We start from the raw sequence: 16,621 nt of genomic DNA on the forward strand, positions 1-16,621 counted from the left end.
ATGATATGGATACTCATCACTTTAAATTTGGCAAGAGCTTCCTTGCTGGGCTTTTTCATTCTAGGTTTTCCCTCCTACTATCTCTTTAAATATCATATTCATGACAGTATTGTGTTAAAAAAAAAAAAATCTCTAAATGGCTCCTTATTTGCACGTTTTAGTTTTGAAGCTTCATAGCTTCCTCAAGGTCCTTGATAATGTTATCCCACTCAATTTACCCAACCTTAATTCCCAATACTCCCTAACACATACTTTGCACTAAAATCTAGTCATTTTTCATCATTTTCTATCAAACTCATTCTAGTGTATTCACACATTCATGTTGCTCTTCCTACCTGCTCATCCAAATTCTACCCATTCTTCCACACCCAGGTCAAGTCTTGCCTCCTCTAGGAATCTTGTTCAGTCCCCGATATGCAGCACTCAATAAAACCATGCTGACAATCTGCAGATTGTCTTAAAGGAATCGTAACTTAAAGACAAAAATACTGCAAAAGGCATTCATTCTATGAACACTCACATACACTTAGAAAGTCATCTTATTACCTCACAGGAATTACATTTATCCAAAACGTGTCCATTCCTTGCTCTGCCACTAACAGGCTGAGTAATTTGGGGCCTGTCCCTTTATCTCTTTGTGCTTCATTTTCATCACCAGTTAAGTAAGAGGGTTGCTGTAGATTTTTACTACCAGCAGCAGCTGTAGTGGCATCATCTAGGAAGCTGTAGAAATGCAGAATCTCAGGCCCCCTTCCAGACTTACTGAGCCAGAATCTGCATTTCACAAGAAGCTTGAGAAACACTGAACTAGATGATCTCCAATTTAATGGTCCTTTTCAGGGCTAGTACGAATTTTGTTTGTTTTTTTGAGATGGAGTCTCCCTCTGTTGCCCAGGTATTGTGCACTGGCATGATCTTGGCTCACTGCAACCTCCGCTGTCTGGGTTCAAGCGATTCTCCGGCCTCAGCCTCCCAAGTAGATGGGATTACAGGCGCCCACCACCACGCCTGGCTAATTTTTGTACTTTTAGTAGAGACAGGGTTTCGCCATGTTGGCCAGGCTGACCTTGAACTCCTGACCTCAGGTGATCTGCCCGCCTCCGCCTCCCAAAGTACTGGATTTACAGGCGTGAGCCACCGCGCCCGGCCGCTAATATGATCTTGGATAGTCCTAACAGTTACTCTTAGCAGGCTTTCAAAGCACCAGAGATTGCAGCAAAATGCACACAAGGAAAACGATTATGATGACATACACAAAATATAATCCATTAAAAAAAGTGTGTGTGTATATACATATATATATACACACACACACATAAACAAGAAAACTACTTACTACAAAGGATGAATTTTTCTTTCACAGAATTTTCATCCTGGCATCCCTATAACTACCTAACCACAGCTGAATACCTGAGTAGTCGAATGCCTTGAAATGTTGGTGCAAATGCTAGAGACTAATAGAGTCAGGTAACTTAAAAGTGTTCTTCATACTTACGTTGCCGTGACGAGCAACATAAAAAGAATAGAGTGTCTAAAGTCAGAAAAACGAGTGAAGTCACAAGTTTTTTGGGGATGTCAGCTTCTATCTCATGTACCAGGAATAATCAACGTAGCCTGCTTCACAGTGTTACTCTAATAGTTAAATGAGAAAGTGCGCTGTCAAGGGTTTACCAAATGCTCAAAACCACCCTTCCACATTGAGCAAGAATAAAATAGCATCTAGTTACCCTTCCCAAGGTGCTCTATCTGCGTTTTCCCGCTTAGGATCTCCTCATTGATCTCTTAGGAGGAGACACGGTGGGTTAAGGGGTGGTGAAGAGACGGCGGGAACAAGCACTTGGCAGCTCGGAAGGCTGGGGCGGGGGCCAGGTCTTTGGACTGAAACCACTCCCACCCTCCCCCTTCAGCAGCTCCCCTTCCCCTTCTCGAGACACCTGCCCCACTAAACGAGCTGAGGGGATAGACCCGACCAGAAGTAGTCTGCAGGTGGGCACTCCAAGCGGGGAGCCGACGCGCCCAGCACGCGGAGTCCGGGGACCCGCTGGCGGGTGGGCGGAGGCTGACAGCCCAGCCCGCAAAGAAGAGGCGGGTAGCGCGTCTTTCCCTACCCCTCAACCTACGACGGGGCCCGGAGCGGACGCTGAGGCGGACACACCTCTGTCTCGCTTTACCCCAGGGCAAAATTCGAGTAATTTCAGGGAGAAGAGGGCAAAGCATAGCGCCGGGTCAGGCCTGCACCCTCCCGCCTACAGCTCACCGTAAACCGCGTCCGCGCTTCGGGCAAACTGAAGAGCGGCGGCGTCGGAGACATCTTCTCGGCTGCGCGTGCCCGCCACTGCGCTGCGGCGCTTGCCGATGACGTCAAGCCGGGAGCAACGAGACTGCCGTCTCTCTGAGCCCGGCTAGAGCGGCCTGTGAACACCTGGCGGGCGAGCTGGTAGTGGGGAATTTCCCTGAGTTCGGGTGGGCGTTGGGCGCCTGAGTCAGCCAAACAGCCTAGTCGGGGTTCTTGGGTAGCCCTTGGGGTGAGGGGACTTGGGCGGCCTAGGTCTGTAAGCTCTGCGCTCCCAGGCGTGGAAGAGACTGGCCGCGCACCTGCGTTTCTGTGGTTTTCCTGGTTTGGGGAAAGCGGGTAAATGGCGGCTGGTTGCGGCTAACTGGGCCGCGCGGAAAGGTAACCCAAGGCAGGTGGATTACCTGGGGAAACGGCTGGAGCAGTGGTCCTGGGCCGCCGGTCTGCGGTCATCCCGGGAGATTAAGATTCGGAGTGGTGATAGGCTCCGATGTATGAGCCCTGTGGCTCAAGGGCACTGCTCTCTCTTCTCCGAAGTAGAAATAATACCTATCTCACAGAGCTGTTGAAAAGCTCGACTGAAATAATGACCGCAAGTGTGAATTGTAAAGAAAAGTAATAGTATTTATTATTAAAAGGTCTCTACTGAAAGAGACCTAGGAGGAATGCAGTTCGCGGCGCTGATTGGAAAACGGGTGGCGCTGCGTCCTGGGCCGAGGCTTCCCTAGCAAAAACCATGTCTCCCTCGCCATTTCGTCCCTTGCCTCCCTTCCCAGGAGAGACGTGGCCAATAAAAGCCGAGTGGCAGTAACTCTTAAGTTGGAGTTACACGGTGGAGAAGGAAGCACTGACTCAGACTCGGGGTAACTTCCTCTTATTCCCTTACACGTGTATCTTGTTCCCTTCTTCGAAGTCTGTAAATTTAAAATCTTAAGCCCTCCAACAACTGAACAGACCCCCTTTTCGCCAAGGAGACACCAGAAAAATCTTAGCAACCGAGTGGCCAGACATAACGGGATGGGAGGTCAGATGGAGCTGGTTATACCCTCCCCCTTTTGTGATTTAGAGGAGACAGCTGACTGGCCACACAAAATAGAGGCCGGGAGCGGTGGCTCACACCTGTAAGTAATCCCAGCACTTGGGAGGCCGAAGCAGGTGGATCACCTGAGGTCTGGCAAACATGGTGAAACCCTTTCTCTACTAAAAAATTACAAAAATTAGCCGGGCGTGGTGGCACGCACCTGTAATCCCAGCTACTTGGGAGGCTGAGGCAGGAGAATCGTTTGAATCCGGGAGGCGGAGGTTGCAGTGAGCGGAGATCGTGCCATTGCTTTCCAGCCTGGGCGACAAGAGTGAAACTGTGTCTCAAAAATAAATAAATTAATTTAAAAACACGGAGATGATAAGACTGATGGAACTGACTCCGTGGCAGTAAGATACCAAAGTATAAACAGGACGTAAGCCCATGCCAGGCAAGGGTTAAAAGTCATGCATCCCTACACTTATAAAATAAACTATGTTCTCACTATGCTTCAAGGTTTTTCTTTAGCAGCTGAACAAGCACTGGCCTCACAATATTAAAACAATTTGCAACTCATCGACCACCAGACACTAACAACCCAGTCCCACCAGCCGTAAATACAGCTGTCATCGATTTCAGTAACTCTCCTGAGAAGGTCGCTGACCATGGACTAGTTCTGGCCAGTGTACAGTGATTGCATGCTTACGTACCTTTCTGTCGTGAAAAGATGTTTTGCGATATAGGACCTAATTGTAATACATTTAAATGTTAAGTCTCCACCGCAAAGTGAACATGGGTTGTCTGTTAAACATGCATATTTGTTTAATATGCATGTGTCAAGACCACCTTCATGAATATTCATAGCCGCTCCTCTAACTTGTTGAATATGTATGTTTAGCCAACCTGTTCAGCATAAAGTTCCTACTCTAGCTCCTCCTCTGAAGTGTCTGTACCTGGTCTTGGCTGGAGGCATGCTTCCCAGCCGGCAGAATGGCCACCTTGCAGGCTGTAACTCCTTATAAGAAACAAAGTCTCTCCTTTTCTAAATCTATAGATCTTATGATTTTTGAGTTAACATATGCAATAAGAATACAGGAAGCTAAGCAAAAGATAACTGCAGAATCTTACTCCTAAGTGGGAATGGTGAACAATGAGGACTACCTGAAACATTGCAGGCTTTTTAAGAATCAGCAAGATCTTTCAGGTTTGGTTGTATACATTAAATTTACAAATTGGCAAAATAAAAATGATTTAATTCAGAACTATACTGTGTTTATCTGATAGTAATTGTTGTAATAGTATTATCATATTACAGATGACTATTAACCATCTGGAACACAACTAAGACCTCAGAGGCAAGTACATTTTTTTCTTAAGAGACAGAGTCTCATTCTGTCATCCAGACTGGAGTGTAGTGGTTTGATCATAGCTCACTGTATCCTCAAACTCCTGGGCTCAAATGATCCTCCTGCCTCCATTTCCCACATAGTGGGACTAGAGGGGTGTGCCACCATACTCGGCTAATTTTTTAATTTTTGTAAGACAGGGTTTTGCTGTGTTGCCTAGGCTGGTCTTAAACTCCTGGGCTCAAGTCGTCCTGCCTCGGCCTCCCAAAGTGCTGGGATTACAGGCATGAGCCACTGTGCCTGGCCTGGCACTTTTCTTATATTCTAGTCCTTACAACAATTTTTTACTTAGTTATATATTAATGAGGATACAGCCTCATTGGCCCTAGGTCATGTGGCTAGAGAAAGCTAAGTTTGGGATTTGAGCCTAGCTGTTATCCCAAAGCCTGTATTTTTCTCAAGTCTTAACTCTTAAATCTTTACCATGGGCCTGTTCAATGTTTCAGAAATTATTTCCTTACAATTGGATAAGGGCGAGGACTGTAGTGTCATTAATAACAAAACAGGCCCAGCGCAGTGGCTCACACCTGTAATTGCAGTACTTTGGGAGGCTGAGCCAGGTGGATCACCTGAGGTCAGGAGTTCGAGACCAGCCTGGTCAACATGGAGAAACCCCATCTCTACTAGAAATACAAAAATTAGCTGGGCGTGGTGGCGGGCACCTGTAATCCCAGCTACTCCAGAGGCGGAGACAGGAGAATCGCTTGAACCCAGGAGGCAGAGGTTGCAGAGAGCTAAGATCGCGCCACTGCACTCCAGCCCAGCTGACAAGAGTGAAACTCCATCTCGAAACAAATAAAATAAAATAAAATTGGATCCCTTGTATCATACAAAAAAATTCCAAGTGGATTAAAGACGAAGTATGAAATGCAAAACTAAATTGTTTAGAATATATCTTAATTATCTTGAGTAGGGAGAGATTTCACAAAATACAAAAAACATCAACCAAAAAGGAAAAGACTGATGATTTTGGCTACATTGAAATTAACATTAGCCTATCAAAAGACATAATAAAAGTGAAAGATGAGACTTAGAGTGGCAGAAGATATTTGCAGCTTATATAACTAGTAATTAGTGTCTACAATATATTAAAACTTTTACAAATCGGTAAGAAAATGGCAAAAGACATAAACAGGAAATTGATAAAGAGGAAACATGAAAAACTGCTTAACCCCTCACAAGTAATCAGGGAAATGCATAAAACAACACTGAAACATCGTTTTCTCATCTCGCAGATTGACACAAGTTAAAAAACATGATGAATGTGAGTGAGGAAGTTGGGCGAGTGTACCCAGCTGATGGAAATGTAATTTGGTACAACCATTTTGGGGAAGAATCTCACATTCTAGTAAGGGCTGAAGATGTAATACCCTTCCACCCTGAATTTTCTAGGTCTGAACACAAGAGGATTTCTTACGCATGTACAACTGTGTATACACGGAGACACAGAAAAATGTTTATTGCAGTATCATTGACAATGCCACAGAATTGGAAATGCCAAGTGTCAATCAATGAATCGATGAATAAATTTTAAAATACTCATTTGATAAGTGTGTCCAGCAGTGAAAATGAAAGAACGAACAAGTCTCTTTCACTGGTGGCAGTGATTATGTTTTATACTTTCATAATTTTCTACAGGAATGAAATCAGCAAAATTGATTTTAATGAGAAAGCCACAAAAAGAGAAAATTTTGGGGATTGCCAAGGAAAAATCATTTTGGAGATGAACCCCCTTTTTTTTTACCCATTACAATATGATAATTTAACTTACTTTGTCTCTTTCCATAGTAACACAAATAATTTTAAATTCCACTGGAATATCTTCTTTGAAGTAACTGGTTCCGACCACACGAGGACAGTATTTGCATGGAAATATCTCCTTCAAAGTAGTATAGTGGGAAAACAGAGACACACACAAACTTTTTGTATTTAGATGTATTACTGTGTCTGGAGCGGATTCTGACACTGACCTTCAACTATCTTAGTCAATGGAAATTTTAAGTAAGTTACTGTCACAGCCACTGTTGTGTTAGAATACCATACTTATTTTCATTCGTTTCGAGTCACTCAGCATCTCTCTGCTGCAGATGTCAGGAAGGCTCATCTGGACTTTGGTGGTGTTTTTCTTTCAACCTGTTTCTTTTCTAACAGCTGTTTAGAAAATAAGTGGTACAGCTCTGCATCAGGGGGAATTACTAAACTGTGATCATTTCACAAGGTTTTGTGACCTTTAGCATGTATTATTTTATTAATACGTCCAAGAGGAAAATGAAGCACTTTGCCCTCAGGGTTGGAAGAGAGATCTGCCACTTGGTTCTGGTTAGACTTTCCACGACACTGTTTTTTGACCCAACACCAGATTCCACCCACTTGGTGAAAAAGTGGAAAGAAATGAATAGTTTCCTGTTTTGAAGTTAGCACCAGACCTACACTAGATTTTCAGCATTGATGGCAACAAATTATACACTGGGAGTTTAAGATAGCGTTTTGAGGCCGGGTGTGATGGCTCATGCCTGTAAACCCAGCACTTTGGGAGGCCAAGGTGGATGGATCACCCTAGGTCAGGAGTTCGAGACCAGCCTGGCCAACATGGCAAAACCCCTACTCTACTAAAAACACAAAAACTAGCCGGGCATAGTGGCACGCACTTGTAGTCCCAGCTACTCGGGAGGCTGAGGCAGGAGAGTCTCTTGAACCTGGGAGGCAGAGGTTCCAGTGAGCCGAGATCGTGCCACTGCACTCCACCTGGGTGACAGAGCGAGACTCTGTCTCAAAAAAAAAAAAAAAAAAAATAGCATTTTAATTCAAATATCTTTCCCACAGTGTTTAGCTCACTGCATTTTAGTTTAATGTCTTCCCTAATGAAAATAAACCTGATCAATCCATTCCCCAACTGAAAATCCTTCAGTGGTTCCAAATGGCTTTCAAGACCTAATTAACTCTGTGTTCAAATGTTTATAAATCACCCGTGCCTAACAAGCATAAAACTAGATGTAAGCATCTCATGCCTATGGCCTTTATAAAACCACAGAACTAAATGTACATATACAAATTAAATGGGAACAAAACATCAATAAAATTCAAACTAACATTACTAATGGGCAATGAATATCATTTTGTTGAAATGAAATGGAGGCTTGCAATATATTAAATTGATGCAAAAGTAATTGCGGTTTTCGCCATTACTTTTAATGTTCAAAGTTTAAAACTGTTCTCTACAGCTTGGCATTTCTATCTGCTGTGGGGTGATTCCATTTTGACATTATTATTTTCTCTTTGAACTACTGTGAAAAATCCAAGATTTTTATAGCACATAGTGATAAAATTTAGCCTCTGCTTGACTCAGATGATTATTTTATTATGAAATCCATTGTTAAAGCAAACTAAATATGGCCTGAGAAGGACTCCATACTTCTATATTTGAGTCCTTGTGGATAAACTGCAACCTAACAAAATTAGTAGACAAGATTAAAAACCTAATTTAGGAGTATGTGCCTGTAACAACAGATGAGTCTCAGCCAATCCCAGCGGCTGTGCTTCAACCAGTCATATGCTGCTGAGTGTTCAAACTGTGTTCAATAAGGTAAACGCCAACCTGTAACCAATCCAGCTGTTTCTGTACCTCACTGCCGATTCCTGTATGTCACTTTACTTTTTTGTGTCTATAAATCTGTTCTGACCACGAGGCACCCCTGGTCTGCGTCTGTTGTGATTCTGGGGATGCCTGATTGGCGAATCATTCATTGTTCAATGAAACTCCTTTAAGTTTAATTCGGCTGAAGTTTTTCTTTTGACACCACCTCTGGTCTCGTTTCATTAGCCCATGGTAATAAAAACAGAATTATGTTATTGGAATGTCTACTCCTTGAGGGTGGGTTGTTTGTCTACCTTTTTCACTGTAGTTTTCTTACTATCTAGAATAGTGTGTGGTGCATGGAAGGTGTTCAGTAAATATTTCCTGACTGTAGGAGTTGATGAATGAAGAAATATTTGGCTCTAGTACATTACTATATGCAAATGCAGACCCTGAATTCTCGGGGGCAGTAACATTGTCAGATGGTCATCCAGAGGCTTAAACAATGTGTTAACATTGCTGATACAGTGTTCTGAGAAATTAATTATTGATTGATTTTTCTCTGTGTTTTTCTCCTACAGCCCTTCCCTTTCTTCTTACCCCAGCCATTCAAGCAGGTGCTTGGGTTCTATGCCGATGACCTCATGGGAGAGATCTGATTGGTCAGAAAAGCAGCAACTGGACTGGGCGTGGTGACTCATGCCTGTAATCCAGCACTTTGGGAGGCCAAGGCAGACAGATTGCTTGAGCCCAGGAGTTCAAGACCAGCTTCGGCAACATGGCAAAACCCCGTCTCTACAGAAAAACACAAAAATTAGCCAGGCATGGTGGCATGCCGCTGAAGTCCCAGCTACTTGGCAGGGCTGAGGCAGGGGGATGGCTTAAGCCCAGAGGTGGAGGTTGCAGTGAACCGAGATCACGACACTGAACTCTAGCCTGGGCAACAGAGGGAGACTCCATCTCAAAAAGTAAATAAATAAAAGTTAAAAAAAAAAAAAAAGAAAGAAAGAAAAGCAACTATTGCTTGCAAGCTTCTTGGTTTGTGTTCCCTAAATTTCCAGAGGATAGAGGCATTTCAGAGTACACCCTTCCTCAGTGTGCTGGTTATCTTCCATTCCTGCCTCAACATCTACTCTCCATCTCCACCCTTATCTGTGCCCCTGAGGGTTGACCTTTATGAATCGCAAAATTGGGCCCTCTTGCCTTTTGGCTTCTGCTTAGATTTGGTCAGTGGGAAGCACTAGGGTGAGGTTGGAGGGCCACATCTCAGTGGCCACTTGTTTAGACAGATGTCATTCCTCCCACACCACACCCCCCCATGTCCTTTGGTGTTGGGCTCTGTGAAAGGCCATGAAATTGTGACAAAACCCTGGAGATATGGGGTGAGGGGAAGAAAGAGACCTGAGGTTAAGTTGCCTGTCCTCCTGGTGGAATGGTAGACTCAAAATTAGAAATTAAGTTTAATGATAGAAAATTAAGTAATGTATTTACATATATAGATTTGCACACTGGGATTCATTCCTTCCATGGTTTTGCTTTAAAGGTTATCATTGCAATGGAAATCCAAAGCTTAAGAATTGTCATAGTGATCTCAATGGGCTCCACCCATGAATCCAATCTGAGAAACACTACACTATATTATGCTCAACTTTGGGTTATAGCATTCTAAAAGCTGGTTTCTTGTGAGCATGAATAAAAGTTGTGATTAAAAGTTACACTCTGGGAGGCAGCAAAACATAGTGGATAAGAATAAGAAACCTGGACTCAAAATCCAGCTTTGCCACTTACCAGCGATATGATTTTCAGTAAGTTACTTAATCTCTCTGTGCATGTTTCCTCACTTTTAAACAACACAAAATTTTGAGGATTAAATAAGACAATATGTGAAAATGACTTAGAAGGGTGCATATGATCTGCTCCCAATAAGTGTTATTATTATTATTATTACTATGATCTCAGTAGTCATTCAGGTGTTCCTTTATTTCGCTAATGTTTACTTACCACAAACCCTGCAATGTGCAGCAGGACGTATTCATGCAGACGTGAATAAAGCATTCATCTGCTTCTGAGCAGCTGGCTAGCTGCTCACCAAAAAATCCATTCCTTCTTTTACTTGGGCCTGTGGCTAGACTACATTTCTAGCACCCTTGCAGGTAGGCATGGCACATCCATGAGTTCTAGCCAATGGTTTGTCAGTAGAAGTTTTTTATATGTCACTTTTCAGCCAGGGTTTTAAAGAGGCACATGTGCCCTCTTTATCCTCGTTCCCATTCTAGATTCTTGATACAGAAGATGACAAAGCCCTGAGAAATGACAGAACCTGGGTTTCTGAATCACTATGTGGAAGAGAGCCGTCAAGCAACTAGGAATATCTACCTCACACTGAATTAAGGCAAGAAGTAAACTTCTATTTGTCTTTGAACCTTATATACTATTACAAAGGTCTGTTTGTTATAGCAACTGGTATTATCCTAATTAATGCATTCTTCTTCTAATTGATGGAACCATGATGGAAAGGGTACATGCATTGCAATCAAGGATGCTGTCTATTTGGATTCACATTTTTAGGAGAGTGGGGAAGAAGCTAGAAAAATGGGATCCTTGGCCGGGCGCGCTGGCTCAAGCCTGTAATCCCAGCACTTTGGGAGGCCGAGACGGGTGGATCACGAGGTCAGGAGATCGAGACCATCCTGGCTAACACGGTGAAACCCCGTCTCTACTAAGAAATACAAAACACTAGCCAGGGCGAGGTGGCGGGTGCCTGTAGTCCCAGCTACTCGGGAGGCTGAGGCAGGAGAATGGCGTGAACCCGGGAGGCGGAGCTTGCAGTGAGCTGAGATCCGGCCACTGCACTCCAGCTGGGCTACAGAGAAAGACTCCGTCTCAAAAAAAAAAAAAAGAAAAAGAAAAATGGGATCCTTTTACATCCTGTCTTTTTATTGAAGCCAGACCCCTTTCAGATCCTCCTGATCTCACCATTGTGTCTTACCCTGGCCAGTATTTTCCCCGACCTTTCCTTTATCATTTTCTTTGTTTTTAAGGCTGCTCGCAGAAGGCAGCCTCCATAGTTCAACCATGAATGGCATCCACTAAAAGTGCTGACCCCTTTTTAATATCTGGGTCATGCTTTGTGTGTCTTTTTGCATTAGTGTGATGAAAAGGACTTCCTTTGGTTCCTTTCCCAAATGATCAATTGGCAATTTGTACAGTAGGTTGAAAGGTTGATCCTGCAACAGTTCATAAATAACATGACTTATTAATCAAAGAAATTTCATAATACACAAGGCATTTTCACTGTTTCTTTTAAAATAAGGTTTGTTATTATTTTTGGAAAACATTTTAAAATTCTAGATTAATTGCACATTTACTTCTTTTTTTTCTTTTCATATCTTTTATTTTTATTTTAGATTCAGGGAGCACATGTGCAGGTTTGTTACAAGGGTATATTGCATGATGCTGAGGTTTTGGCTTCTGTTGATCCCATCACCCAGCTAGTGAACATACCATAGTACCCAATAGCAGAATTTTAAGTCCTTCCCCACTCCCTCCATCTCCCTTTTTGGAGTCCACAGTGTCTGTTGTTCCCATCTGTATGTCTGTGTGTACACAAGCACATCTGCTTCTTGAGACAAAATACCTTACTTTCAATAAGCACTTTTCTGGAATATAGGGTCTACACCTTTACTAAATGGCAAGAACAGGTAGTGGTTCCCATACTGTTTTATCACCATCCTCCTGCCTAACTTCTTATGACATGGACAAACACCCATGCAGCAAACCTGCATCTGCACTTAGACAGGCCTGTGCAGAGTAGACTTATGTCAACATTGGTTTGGAGGGTACTGCTGCAATTCAGGACAGCTCAGGGAGGCCCGGCATGGTTAGTTCCAGCATGACCCTGCTCCAGGCTGTCTGGAGGCCTCCCTAAAGGAAGATGTGGGTGGTGTCCAGTTCTCTACTTTCTCCAGGGCACTGCAACCTTGGCTTAAGAGGTGTAATAACACAACTGAAAACAAATCATAGGTTCATTTTTACCTGGAGTTGCCAACTGTCCTGGATTGACTACTCTCATCTAATAAGCAAGCCTGAATCTCAGAAATATAAGCACTTCAGAAACACTGCAAGTTCTCTTTCTCTCTTTCTGTCTCTCTGCCCCAAGCCCCTAAACCAAAAGAAGACAATACTTCTTAAGTTGCTATATGCAGATTCAAGTACCCATATTGATAATATTTGCTATCAGGACTTCATTTTACATTTTAAAATAATATGCCACCTCTGAAAAAAAATTATTGTTTTGGCAGGTTTTCAGGAAACAAATGCTCACCATGTGAGATTTTAGAAAAAAGGAAGGGAAATTCGTCACTCAATACTTTGAAGCATCCAGCAACTTCTAAATCCCTGGAAAAATCAACACAAAGCAAGCCTCTTGCAGATTTCTTAACTTTTCTCTTCTCCTAGGAGATGCCAGTCTCTCAGCTGGCTGGAACACAATTTGTGAGCCAGGATTGGCCCAATCCAAATTGTGGCTTTTCATTCTTCTATAGCAGTGGCTTCCAAATGGGCAATCACAGCCACAGCCTAAAGTGTGCACCTGAAAACTAGGCAGAGTGGGATTTGGCACTACAGGCATTTTTTCTGATCTCCTCCATAGAGGGTGTCATGTTCTGGCCAGTCACTGAGTAGGAGTGACCACCCACTGGGCAAGGAGCTTATGGGAGAAACTACGCATTCCCCAGCCTCGCATTACTCCCAGGGTAAGTTGCCAAGGAAATGCACAAACGTAAGTGCCAAAGAGTCTCACATCACATATCTGCCCTGAACTTACCACGGCAGGAAAATTAACAGCTACCTACCACTTACCAGCAGAGTGAAAAAGAAAGATCACAGGGTCTTGGTGCTTGCTGAAAATGGACTGCTGCTGCAATATAGTCCCGCTCGGGGTGGCCCTAAGGAACATGGGCAGAAATGTAAGCAGTACACTTGGTGGTGCACTTTATAAACCGGGAAAAATGGCCTGAGAACAGATTGGCATGGACTCTGGGGCAAGGATGAATGGCTTGGCTGCTTAAGTGGTCAGGGCCCAGAAGGAATCAGACAGGAAGGTCCATGACAGAAAAAAGGGAGAGGCATGAGAATGGACCTATGGTTGCAGATACAAAGTATGTGTATCTTTGTGCCTTAGATTAAATTAATGCCCACCAGGGAGCTCCCACTATAGAGGAAGCTCTCAACAATAAGGTGAACAGGATGTCTCCTTTCATAGATATGAACAGCTAATGCTGAGCCTTCACCATGACACCATATCTTAAGGAGACCAGACCAGCCACTTGGCAGCAGATTGATTCCAAATTCACTTTGTCCTTATGCTGCCCACGTGTCTCTGTTAGCACCACCATCCCGGTACTCACAGAATACCCGATTGTAGTACATGTAGCACATGGCCTTGAGATCCACTGCTCTCATCAGCTATTGGATCAACTGGAAGTAGCTAGTCTAACAGGAGAGTGGAAAGATTATTTGAAGGCTCAGGTAGGGTGCTAGCTTTGGGGCAATAGCCTATAGGATTAGGGTGCTGTTCCCCAGTATGTAATATATGCATGAAAACAGTGGCTACAGTACTATCTTCCCGATAACTAGAACTCGCAGGTACAGGAGCTGGGGAGTAGAAGTAGCTTTGGATTCTTTTACAATCACTGTTTCTCAAGCTTATGGCTTTAGGTTCTGCCATATTCATGGTTCTGGTTCTCACAGGGGAAACCAGGCAGTCACTGAACTTGAAGCTGTGACTACTGCCGGGTCCTTTGAGGCTATTCAATGTCAGTGAACAAATTGGCAAAGAAAAGAATTACTACATTGACAGGTGAAATTGACCCTAATTACCAAGAGGAGCTAGGGCTGCTCTGACATCATGGAGTGTGACTGGAACCCGGGGGACTCAGTGGGGCATCTCTTGGTTCTTCCATGCTCAGGGGATAACAGGAAATGGGCAAGTGCAATAGCTGTGACTCATTGAGGCCAAGGCAGACAAGGACTCAGTGCTGAAGTTCTGGGTCTGCCCATCAGGCAGCCTTGAGTCCCCAGAGTGCTGGCCAATGGTGAGTGAAATCAAGAACGGGGCTGAGGGAGGGAAGTGAAGCCTTTATCTATCTTGGGATCTGCTTTCCAGGGAACTCAAGAATGGCCCCCTCACCTGGCACAACATCTGGAAAATAATGGGGGGGGCCCTGTGTTGTTGACTGTATGAATCTCGATGAATACATGAATGAGTAACTGTGCGCAGTGTCCTGCAGTGAAAGTGCTCCAGTTAATTCATGCTTGAGAATTGCTTCGGGATCTCAGGGGAGTCTACATGTGAATGCGTGGCACTCCCAGCTCCTGCTTCAGCAAGGTCCTCTGCGTGTCCCTCCCACAGAACCAGGGTTCTTGTGTTGAAGGCTCACACACAACTTTGGAAGTGCGCCAAACCACCTCTCTGCTTGCCTCCCCAAGACACTGTGTCACCAGCGGGAATTCATTATTCCTGCAAGTCAGAGCGACACAGAGAAATACAAGCCTTAGGGCCTAGCCATTTTCTTTCTCTCAAATAAAAAAGCCAAGTCACACATGGCTACAATTTGAATGCAGTGTCACTTGCATACTTTATTGCTGCACACACAAACCAGTTGGATATTTTTGTAAGTGACTGACTGAATTTAGTTTTTAAATTATGCCATGTACCTTATTTCGATAAATGACCAAAATAGCCAGTGCGTGTAATGTAATTACAGTGTTGACAGTGGTCTAAGGCTCAGTGAGATGAAAAATTGCTTTCCCTCCACCCCTTCATTTCTGTCTTCTGAGATCAGTTGGCTGGAGATGAATTCTCAACTTATGAGCTATTTCTTGAAATGGCCTGGATGGGCCCAGAAGTGTTTTTGCCTAACTCCTGATCGTGAAAGCAGAAACCTTGCAGATAGGGTCATAAAATCTATCAGGCTTTCACTCAATTCCCATAATATTGCTTCCTCTTAGTCTTGACATACTAATGATTTGGCTCAATGATTCTCAACTCATAGGTCTCCAGCCCATTCTCGAGTGCTAAAATTTTTGGTGGCATCCTGAAGAGAATGAAATACCCAAAACCACAGTAAACGAGTAAGCAGTAATTACCATGCCATCACTATTAGGGTTTAACACTTGTCCTGGTGTCTATACAAGCATCCACAGTTATTGCCTCATTCACCTGGCAGTTTTTCAGCCGGATGGTGTTTGAGAAGAGCTTTTCACTGCCTTGACCTTTCAATGACATGCTTAAATAAGTATAAAATTCAACTTTGGTACTGGCCCCATAAAAATATACATTTTGTGTGGCACATATACACCATGCAATACTGCTCAGCCATAAAAAAGAATACAATTACATCTTTTGCAGCAACATGGATGGAGCTGGAGGCCGATATCCTAAGTGAAATCACTCAGAAACATAAAGTCAAATATCACATCTTCTCACTCATAAGTGAGAGCTAAATACTTAGTATGCATGGACATAGAGAGCGGGATAATAGACTCCAAAAGGTGGGAGGGGGTTAGGGGTTGAAAACAGTACCTACTGAGGACAATGTACACTATGCAGGTGATGGGTCCACTAAAAGCCCAGACGTCACCACTACATGATACATCTATGTAACAAAACTGCACTCATACCCCTTAAATCTATAAAAATAAAAATAAAAAATACATTTTGCTCCTATAATTACAGAGAGCTGCACATAGCTCTGTATTCCTTTTCACAGCCTTCTCACCTCTGTGTTTCATCTTTTGAACATGTCTGCAACAGCTAGTATTCCAGTTGTACCAAAAAGGAAATTTATACCGTGATCAAAATTTGGCTGCATGTTAGCAATGGGTTTGTGGGATGCCACAGTGCTACATGTAACCTACCAGTTAAGAACCATGGGTCTGGCTAGTCGTGATGGCTTCTGTGAAGAAAGAAGCACAAGGGTGACGAGTTATGTTTGTTTAGATAAAGTTATCCAAAAATTAGGTAAAAGGATGACTATAGATGCATGCAAATGTCACCCTGCAGTGTTGACCCCCAAGCCCATCCAAGGGCCATCTGAACCTCCAGGGAAATGTAACTTTGACGACTATGTCGATTGTGGCTCAAACACTATATAGTTAGACTTTAGTGAAGATAATTGGTAAGCTGCAAATGTTTTTTGTCTGGCAGAGGGGCAGTTAACTTCTGTTTGGCTAAAATATAATTCCAAACGTTATGACTCCATTGCCCTGTGGGACAGTTTTGTATCTAATTTAGTGGTCTTATTCTAACAATCTTTTTTTTAAAA

General features: G+C 43.4%; 1 protein-coding gene and 1 long non-coding RNA gene across 3 annotated transcripts in view; one reads left to right on the plus strand and one right to left on the minus strand.

Moving 5' to 3' along the window:
• The window catches only part of LOC105464747 (THO complex subunit 1), a 57,762-nt gene extending 55,398 nt beyond the window's left edge, over window positions 1-2,364 (minus strand). The window contains exon 1 of the mRNA XM_011712801.3: window positions 2,258-2,364. Coding sequence (XP_011711103.1) covers window positions 2,258-2,311 — 54 coding nt within the window. The 5' untranslated portion in view covers window positions 2,312-2,364. The remainder of the gene's footprint in view (window positions 1-2,257) is intronic.
• An 84-nt stretch (window positions 2,365-2,448) lies between these two features.
• Window positions 2,449-10,854, plus strand: LOC139360056 (uncharacterized). 2 transcript variants are annotated; one of them, XR_011617046.1, is made up of 3 exons: window positions 2,449-3,156; window positions 8,876-9,262; window positions 10,571-10,854. It is a non-coding gene; the product is annotated as an uncharacterized lncRNA (long non-coding RNA). The 2 variants fall into 2 exon arrangements; XR_011617047.1 differs by lacking the exon at window positions 10,571-10,854 and having other exon boundaries at window positions 8,876-9,294.
• Window positions 10,855-16,621: the final 5,767 nt, after the last annotated feature.

The sequence above is a fragment of the Macaca nemestrina genome, chromosome 19, assembly GCF_043159975.1.
Source record: "Macaca nemestrina isolate mMacNem1 chromosome 19, mMacNem.hap1, whole genome shotgun sequence".
Classification (NCBI taxonomy): Eukaryota; Metazoa; Chordata; class Mammalia; order Primates; family Cercopithecidae; genus Macaca; species Macaca nemestrina.